This window comes from Aegilops tauschii, chromosome 5 (genome assembly GCF_002575655.3).
Source record: "Aegilops tauschii subsp. strangulata cultivar AL8/78 chromosome 5, Aet v6.0, whole genome shotgun sequence".
NCBI lineage: Eukaryota > Viridiplantae > Streptophyta > Magnoliopsida > Poales > Poaceae > Aegilops > Aegilops tauschii.
The window spans coordinates 319,962,162-319,971,534 of record NC_053039.3 but is presented as its reverse complement, the minus strand read 5'-3'; the positions used below and the strand labels follow the sequence as shown (position 1 = coordinate 319,971,534).

Below are 9,373 nucleotides of genomic sequence, written 5' to 3'. Positions count from 1 at the left end.
TAACGAGCGTGAATCATGTGCCAAATTTCGTCGAGTTTAGACATTTCAGTAGCTCTCATGAAAAAAAGACAGATTTTGGGGTGTAAGAAAGTTTACTGTCCCGTACTATTTTGATCAATTTTGTCTTTTTTGCCATGAGCTCCTCATATGTCCGAACAAGCTGAAATTTTGCAAGAACAACACGCATTGGAACATCTTCCACCTAAAACAATTTCAATTTTTTTTGAATTTTTTTAGTTTTTTTTTTAATTTACTGTTCATCAGGTGCAGATGAACCTGGCACCGAATTGAATATTCGAGGTGGTAGTTTGCTAGTTTCTACTATGTTCTATGTACGTAGATCATGGATGTTGCATGCCTTTGTATCAAAATGGAAATAGTCAAATTATGAGTGTGCTTGTGATGTGTAAAATATAAGGGAAGTGAGAGCATCTGCAGTCGGGCACCCTAAAGCCACCTCAAACGTCCGGGCGAACGGGCCAATCACTGCCCGGTCATGAAATTTTGACCCAAACAAACGCCCAGGCTGTCCGGCACCCCTCATATCCAGCCTAAATATGGGACGGATATGGGGACGCCCGGTGTGTCCGCCACGTCGGACCCGGCCCGCACTGGCCCACCCGACCCCACATATATTTCTCCCCATCCGCTCCGGCGACTAGCAGATCCGGCTCGATCCCTACTGTGTCTTCGACCGGTACTTCCGCGACAAGGACGGCAAGGGCAAGGGCAGCCGTGGATGTTCTTCTCCAGCATAGCCAAACATGCCAAATTTTGGTACTCCGATGGCATTGTTTAATGATGTAATAGCCGGACGATGTGTCTACCATCGACGTAGTTGCATGACTTTGTATCGTAATTGAGGTGTCCAATTGTGAGAAGGCAAATTTAAGACTTGACCGGTCAGTGTCCGCGGACACGTCCGGGCGCGTCCGCGGGCGTTTGAGGGGTTGGATTTGCCAAGTCCGGTTGAAGATGCTCTGAGCGTGGTTGTGATGTGTGAAATATAAGAGGTGATCGGGCGTTGTCTGCAAACGCAACCGGACACGTCGGCAAACTTTGCATTTTGAGGGAATTCGGAAATCTTTATTCAACGGAAACCGCCCCGGCATCATCTGCTAGGAGGCAAGTTACAAGGAAAGTAGGCGTCTGTGACCTCTAGTTTTTTTTGCTTGTTTGGCACAAAGGTGGGCAACAGTATCAGCTGGTCTCAGTACATGTTGAACATAAAAAGAAATAAACGATCCCCGGTTTCATGTAAGATAGGCGCCACTAAACTTCTTGAATCAAGGCGCGAGTTCCAGGTTGACTATCTCCGTGCAATCAGTCTGCATAATGATCTTTCCATAGCCCCGGAGCTTGGCAAAAATATACCATCGCGAAGAGCCAAAGCTTCAGAAATAAGAGGGTCGGTAGTAATCCCTAGGTAGTGTTTACACCAAGAGTGGAGACAGTTCTCGCCACTCCCCCGCCCCTCCTCTTCTTGCGTCCACTGCAATGCTACCATCTGTATTGATCTTTATGTAGCCTTCATCTGGTGGACGCCCCCATGGCCATGGCCAGGCAAAACGCGAAGCGTGCAGATGCGTAAAACAAGAATACCTGCTTTACGGTCACCATTGACAGCAAGGAGAGGCCTGCGCGAGATATCTCGACCAAAGTTTCCCCACCAGCAAGAACATCAAGCACATCTACAAAAATCAAGCAATAAACTAGAGAACACACATCAGTTTAAGTTCAACTGACTCATATATCCCAAAGGGTTCCTCTGCTCCTGTTCAACTTTTCGACCAAAAAAGGTTTGAATGTACCCATATACCCCGACAGAACTGCAGCATTCAGCATATATCCATGAACAGCTGAACCAGGTAAAACTTATGAGACGGAGCTGACTCTTTCTTCACAAAGGTAAAAAAAGAAAAGGCAAAGATGACCACGAGTTCAGTTTTTCTTTGCCCCAAGCGAAACCAAGTCTGCGGCAGCATCACCACCAGGTGCCTCAGTTGGAGGAGGCACCGAAAACCCTGATCCTCTCCTCGATCTTGGCGTTGCAGCTGGGGCAGCGAACTGCGCCTTTCTCCTCATGCTGCTTGTTGCAGCCGACACAGAGCACCTGGTGAGCACACTGCAGCAGCATCACGCAAGCCTCCTCCCTCTTGCAGATAATGCAGCCTCTGCGGCGGCCTGTATTCTGGATAGGCTCCTGCTGCCTGTTGGATGCGGGCGGTGCCTTCTGGTTGGGCTGCTTGGGTGCCCCCGCTGCATTGCGGTCAGTCATAGCCGGAGGATAGGCTGATGGAACTGTCGGCGCATTTGCACCCATGGACTTCTGCAGACGGGATAACTGATCCTGGAGCCTCCGGAGGTCATCTTTGTAGCACTGGGACTCTACTTCTGTCTTCCGGCGAATTTCTTCAAGTCGGCGATCAGCATCAGCTTTCGCAGATTCCCGCTTCCCACGTTCCTGTTCTGCAAGTGCCAAGTTGTCTTCTGTGGCCTTTGTGTCTTCTCTTATTTTAACCTACATACCAAACACATGTTACAAATCAATCTGTCAGACAAATAAATACCCAAAATGTGCGAGACACATTGAAAGCATAGAAGTGTGATATCAACAGTTTCAAAAATGAAGTTATGGTACAATGTAGTAGTTGTGTAGATAATGAATTTATTACTCCCTCCGATCCATATTAGTTGTCGCTGATCACTAATATGGATCAGAGGGAGTAGTTATATTATAAACCAGAAAACAAGAATAACAGTTTTAAATCCCCAATAGGGATTTCTGAGACACGTAAACTAGTTAACGGTGCAATAACAATATTGTAATGTGCACAAACCAATAATAAACTCCAGTGGAAATAGAGGAAGAAGGTTTGTGATAACTGACCAAATTAACATGAAGTTAAGAAGCATGAAAGGAAACAAATAAAACAGAATTACAGATATCAAATAACCCTGTTTAGTACCTACCGCTTTGAAAGAAAACTTAACAACTGTACTTCTAACCTAAGATTACAATGGAATAACTGGTGCAATCAATATTTTAGTTCTGACAGGCATTAACAGGCAATTAGCATTAACTACATTCTCGCTACACTATCATAATAAATAAAAGATGGTGGCACATTTTTATTTCTGTGATAAATCAAACGGCTGAAAGAATTTATGATGAGATGGACGCACAAGAACGCAGGAAAATCAGGTAGTGAGGGGGCTTCTATTTAGATATAGTAGATTCAAACAGCAAGGCCAGCAAAGCAGCCAAGGTTATAACGTACTCCCTCTGTCCCATAATGTAAGATCAAATATACTCACATATTGGATGTAATAACGTCTATATTATGGGACGGAGGGAGTAGAAAGAAGCAACAATCTACAGTTGACAAATAAGGCCCATAACCTCTGAGTTAAAAACAAATGCTAAAGTTCCAAAGCACAGCCAAAATTTGAGAAAGCATGCGCAATGTTTTAACAGAACACACCACAAAGGTATACTTTTGTCCATGTAATGAATTTACCGAAAGGCTAGCATACAATTCTATTTTATATTCTTTTTCAACCATCCAATGGTTATATACATCAAATAGTTATATACTGATTTGCTACTTTAAACAAGCAATTATATTCAGAACAGGAACTGAGGGAGGCACTCTAACATGATTCCCAATTTCTCATGGTTACCTGGCAATCTGGGACTATAGTATAACCAGGCCAGCGCAGAAGATCAAAATGCATAGCACGCCACAAGCAGAAAAAACATGGGAGGGCATAGGCTTGTTCTATGTGTTGTTCACACTATTTTTCAGGATGACGAGTTTTGACATTATGATTTTGACTAACAAGATAAAAACAAGACGAATCATTAGTAAAGCATGTAACAATACTGGCCCTCACAGCAAAGCAAGAAAGTTGCAGTTACTAAGCAATAGCTTACAGTTATGGATGAACGCTGATGCTGGTAGCTGCATGACACAAATTTTTTAACAAGAACAGTGATGAATGATAGCTACACCAATGCCGATCAACAAGTGGCAGGGTCCCCCAGTAACTACCATCTAGCACCAACAGACGAGTACATAATCACTGACTGTGCTTGTTCACTATTAAGCCTGACCATCTTGTGCTAACTCTGGAACAACAACCATGAGAAGACGCATAACAATTTGTATGCCTAAATAGTTTACTTCTTATCAAATTATTAGGCTTTTACCACCAGTTGTACTCCTATAAGAGGGCACCATAGCCCATCAGGATCATTACTACTTTATAAGATGACCAGCTGAGCATGAAGCGTAGTGGTTAGCTCCAATGCAGCTACAAATGATATAAACCCAGCAACCTCTCCTAGTAGGAAGGATGTGCTTGTGACCTGTTTGTAACTGCTAGCTAATAAAAAGTAGAAGCACATAAAGCTTATAGACACTAAAGCAACAATCATGATAGACTGTGCAAAATTAATCTCACCTCCATATTTCTTATTGACTTGTTGACCCCAGCCAGCTCCTTATCTGCCTGTGCGATCTTCGCCTTGCATTCAGCGATCTCCTCCTGCAGCTTGGCCTTTTGCCGCTCCCACAGCTCAAGCTTTTTGCTGTCTTTCTTCTCTTTCTTTAGCAGTATCTGGCATTGCCGTTCAGTCTCCGATGCACTCAGCTTCGCGGCTTCCATCTCAGCACGTATTTCCGCATTCTCCATTTCCAGTTTCTGCACACTAGCATTACTCCGGTCAAGCTGCCCACTCTTCTTCTTCAGCTCATACTCCAGACGAGTGAGGCGCTTCATTGTTTCATCCTCAAGTGACTGCTTATCATTCTTCCGCCGCTGGTTATCATCATGCTCCATCCGCAGCATGCGCAACTCAGTGAGATCATTGCCAAGTTTACGAGCAGCCTGTACCGCCTTCTTCTGGGCCCACTCCTTGCGCTCCTTGAGCTGCTCCTCCATCTCCCGCGTCTGTTTAATGAGGTCACGCACCATCTCATTCTTGGGATCAGGCTTCTCCGCAGGAGGGTCCTTCTTGTCAATGTCCAGCGACTCAAGCTCCATCACCACAGACTCGATGAGATCATCGGTGGACACCTTCATAGCAAATGACTGCTTGGGCTGCCCCTGCCCATCTGGGGCAGCAGGGGCCGGGGCAGCGCTGCCGCCGGACCGTGACCATGTGTTCTTGACGCAGGAGACCACGCCAGCAGTGCTCTCGGTGTGCGGGCGCGTGCTGTCAGTGTGGGCGCGCATCGCAAGACGCATGAATGTTTCAGGGTCAAACATGTGGTTCTCTGTGGCCGTGGTCGCATGGAAGTGGCAGTAGCCACGCTGCCCTGGGGCGGGGGCGGCCGGGGAAGGCGCATCACTCTCGGCGGTGGAGAAGCCAGAGTGGGGCGACTTATCGGTGAAGGAGGCTCCCATGTTGATGGCCTGCTCGAGGCGGAGGTCGTTGGCGAGGAGGCACCACATGGCCTCGACACGGGAGATGGTGGGGCGGCTGCTCTGAAGGAGGCAGACGAGGCCCGCTAGGGAGTACTCCTCGAGGCGGCGGAGGTCGGCAAACCCACCGGCTCCGCCGGGGGCGTCTGGATCGTTGAGGAAGGAGCGGGCGTTGGCGACGATGTTATCGACAGGGTCGTCAAGCTTGCCGTAGCAGTGGCCCGCGCGGAGGACGGCCCGGAGCGCGGAGTCCTCGGCGTAGCCGAGCTCAGCGAGGCCGGCCAGCGCCGCCGCGTAGGCCTCCTCCAGCCTCTTGAGGAGGCGGTCCTCCAGCTCGTCCGCCGTCGAGCGGCCCCACGGAGAGACGTCGTCAGAGGCCTGCGCGGACAGATCGGGATCGGGGGTGGGGTTAAGGGCGAGCAGGGTCGCTGGCGTGCGGACGGGGCGGCCCTTGCGCGCGGCGCGGGACCCGCGTTCGCGGGGCTGGCCGGCCATCGGAGGGGCGACGGCGGCCGGAGGTTTTAGGGTGGGGCGAAGGCGATCGGCGATGGGATCGGAGTTAGGGTGGATGGGCGGCGCGGATAGCCGGATACCACGTCGATGGGTGTGCCTAAATGGTGACCGGGTCTGGGGTGGAGTGGTAACGGAAGAGGAAACAACGAAGGGGAATGGCTTTGCTTCTGGGCTTCGTGGGGCCCTGCCCCTGGGTTATCTATGGGTTTTTAGGGCTTTGGCACAATCCTGTTCGAGAGGCCTGGTACAACTACAATATGTTCACCATTGTGCTCAAAATAAAAATGCGACTGACTTCCTTGTCTCGGCGCCTCAGATCTAAATTTGTCTTATCAATCATCTCATGTGTTATAGTCTCCATTTTCTTGTTTTGACATCATTGTTGACGATCCTAACTTTATCGTATTCACTACATAGCGAATGCAATGAATTGTCATCTTCGCACCATCGCCTATCAACGATCTTAAGTGTCTTCGATGTAGTTTAGAAAAATAAGATGAATGGTAAGTAAATCGCTAATGAAAGTGGCCACTAATGTATTCCTTCTAACTTGTCATTTTTCATCACCTTCTCTCAAGGCTCTTTTCCCCTATTTCGGAAATCAGTCCGTGTAAAAAATTATGTTATACCATACCGGCACACATTATTGTTCTTACCTGCCGCCCAAGAAATATAAGACAAAGGCGGTAATGAACCCGGTAGACGAAGCGTCGTTATTCTCCTCATTATTTTTTTGGAGGTATACGTGTGTAGCTTCAGGATTATTTAATACTAACCAAAAAAACTTTTTCTGGCAATAAAAATATTACTTGTCACTGATTGTAGGTCTACGTCAATTTTGGTTATAGGGACAAAATGAAAGCGCATCTAGGGACAAAATGAAAGCGCATCTTCGGAACATCTCGGTTGGATAGACATGAAATTGAATGCACAATAGTGGAGGCAGAAAACCGTAAGGCGAGAAAAATCTACGCGAACAACTTTGTCTCTAGACTTGAAGAGAAGCTAGACTACTCAGTTGTTGAAGCTTTTGGGAGGTTGCTACCACCCTATATATCGACTTCCAATATTTGCGAGTGGCATCAAAAACCTACCGCCATGCATTTAGATTCCTAGAAACCTTTTATTTCCACCTTACATATTATCGTCTTTGCCTCTAAAATCTTACTTGTTTAGTCCTTTTCTTACATTGCATTTTTGCTATGACCATAACACATCATCAAAAGACATGCCTAGCAACATTATAGTGGACTTTCCACCACCCGTCACAAACTTTGTATTGTTCCAAAAGATAAGGTCGGTGCTTAGAGAACCCTTGATTTCTAGGGTATCGGTTGGTGAGTAGTTCCGTTGTTAACTAACTCCATTCCTAATAGGTAACTTTTTTTGTGAATTCCTAATACTTAACATTATGAACCATGCAGTCGAAATTCTCTAATTTTAACTTGCAATACGCAACAATACATCGTGATTGAATTATATGAAAATAATATTATAGATTTGTCATTAATAAGAATTAGTTTGTAGTTGTTTTATGTCTTTTTTACTGGAGATGTAGAAAACCAATGGCCAAAATTGCATCTTAGAAACTACTCTCCTGTCAAAAAGGCATCTAGTTATAAATCGTGAGTGTTCTTAATAATGTATACCCCATGCTCCTATTTGCCCTAATATTGTGCAATGTCAAATTTTATAAGAGGAAAGATGCTTTACAAATTGAACCAATTTACTATTTCTAGATTCCTGTGGTCGGGGAACTATGTGCAACTTTAGGTTAGGTTGTGGTTGTACATTTCAATGATGAAAATCACATGATCAAAGTAATCGCTTGATAGAGAATCAATACCTAAATTCAAAATAATCTACGGTTGCTCGCACAAGCAGACAATTCCATATATGTACCACATCATTGGATCCACACAAAATTTGAGACCTCTGTCTCTCTCCCTCCCCCCCCCCTCTCAGCTGCAGTTGATCCAGGACACTTGCATAGTTGTCATCATATGCGTGTGCACGATGTTAGAGCGTTGTTGATGGTCACGAACCACTACCAGACCCGGCATAACCGTTAATGTCACAAACTCCATGAGTCATCTGCATGGATGCTACGCAGAATGGTCGCCAACCACTGTTAGATCTGGCATCACCACCGGTGTCACAAACTCTAGCATAGTTGACTCCTACCTTCCCCTTTCCACCGGGTCCGCACTACCATGAAGACGCAATCCTAGCGGCATGGCATATGTGAAGAGGGGAAGTGTGGGCATAGGAATTGAAACAACCGGAACAGCGAGTTCTGCAAACTTGGAGGAAACCAGACATAGGATGGGTGAAAGCAAATGCTGATGGAGCAATGGCGAAGAGCAAAGGGTCGGGAGCGGGAGGTGTAGTCCTTAGGGACTGCCATGGTGAATTCTTAGAAGGAGCATGCCATTTTTTCCCGGCCGTCGTGGATCCTGAAGTGGCGGAGCTGCAAGCGTGTCGCCGAGCCATACTGCTTGCTCAAGAGCTCAATGTGCAGAAGCTCATCCTCGAGACGGACTCTAAGGAAGTGGTCAGGAAGCTGCTAGATGTCAACAAAGATTTCTCTCACACTGGGCATCTGGTACATGAAATCAAAACCTTGCTTGGAGCGGTTCAGGAGCACCGTGTTGTTCGGCGTAGGAGTGCAAATAAAGTAGCACATGTCCTAGCTAGGAAGGGTTGATGTAAGTCGCTTTGTAAAACTTGGCTTTATGTGCCCCGGAGTGTGTCCGCTCCGAGGTTATAGAAGAGATAAACTATGAATAAAAGAGCAACAATTTCCCCTAAAAAAAGACTTCTCACTTACACCTTATTTTCAAAATAGTGGACTGAGACAGCTAGGCTAGGATGTTGAAATGTTTTTATGTGACTTTTCAAGTTGAAAAATATAGGGCTGAAAGTTTATGCATGAATTTGGAGGTTGAAACGTCTAAGACCAGACAACCGCGTAGGATGCAAAGATTACGCATATATACAGATCAAATTCCATAAAAAGGTAGAAAAGCATGTCTACTGACAATTACCAAAACTGTGATGCAAAAATTACGTATATACAGATCAAATTCCATAAAAAGGTAGAAAAGCATGTCTTCCGACAGTAACCAAAACCATGATGCAAAGATTACTCATATACAGATCAAATTCCATAGAAAGAGTTTGTCTTCCGACAGTAACCAAAACCATGATACGGTGAGTGATTTTTTTTTTCTGTTCTTTATATCATGGTTTTTGCCCTGTATCACCTGTTCATGCACGTTCGTCAACTATTCCACTGCACTGCGAATTGCGCAAAGATATCTAGAGTAAATTGGAAAAAAGGTTTCCTGTTGTGATCGAGCACTCGATCATCTGTGCCACACAAATGGAAATTTCAAGACGCACAGAAGTATATCACTTGCATTGCGTC

General features: G+C 45.8%; 1 protein-coding gene across 1 annotated transcript; it reads right to left on the bottom strand.

Annotated features, from left to right (window-relative positions):
- Window positions 1-1,730: 1,730 nt before the first annotated feature.
- Window positions 1,731-6,108, bottom strand: LOC109752640 (MND1-interacting protein 1). The gene is made up of 2 exons (XM_020311541.4): window positions 4,468-6,108; window positions 1,731-2,521 (listed from the first exon to the last, which is right to left on the bottom strand). The coding sequence occupies exons 1-2, from the start codon at window positions 5,923-5,925 to the stop codon at window positions 2,000-2,002; spliced, it is 1,980 nt and encodes a 659-aa protein (XP_020167130.1). The 5' UTR covers window positions 5,926-6,108; the 3' UTR covers window positions 1,731-1,999.
- Between the last annotated feature and the right edge of the window lie 3,265 nt (window positions 6,109-9,373).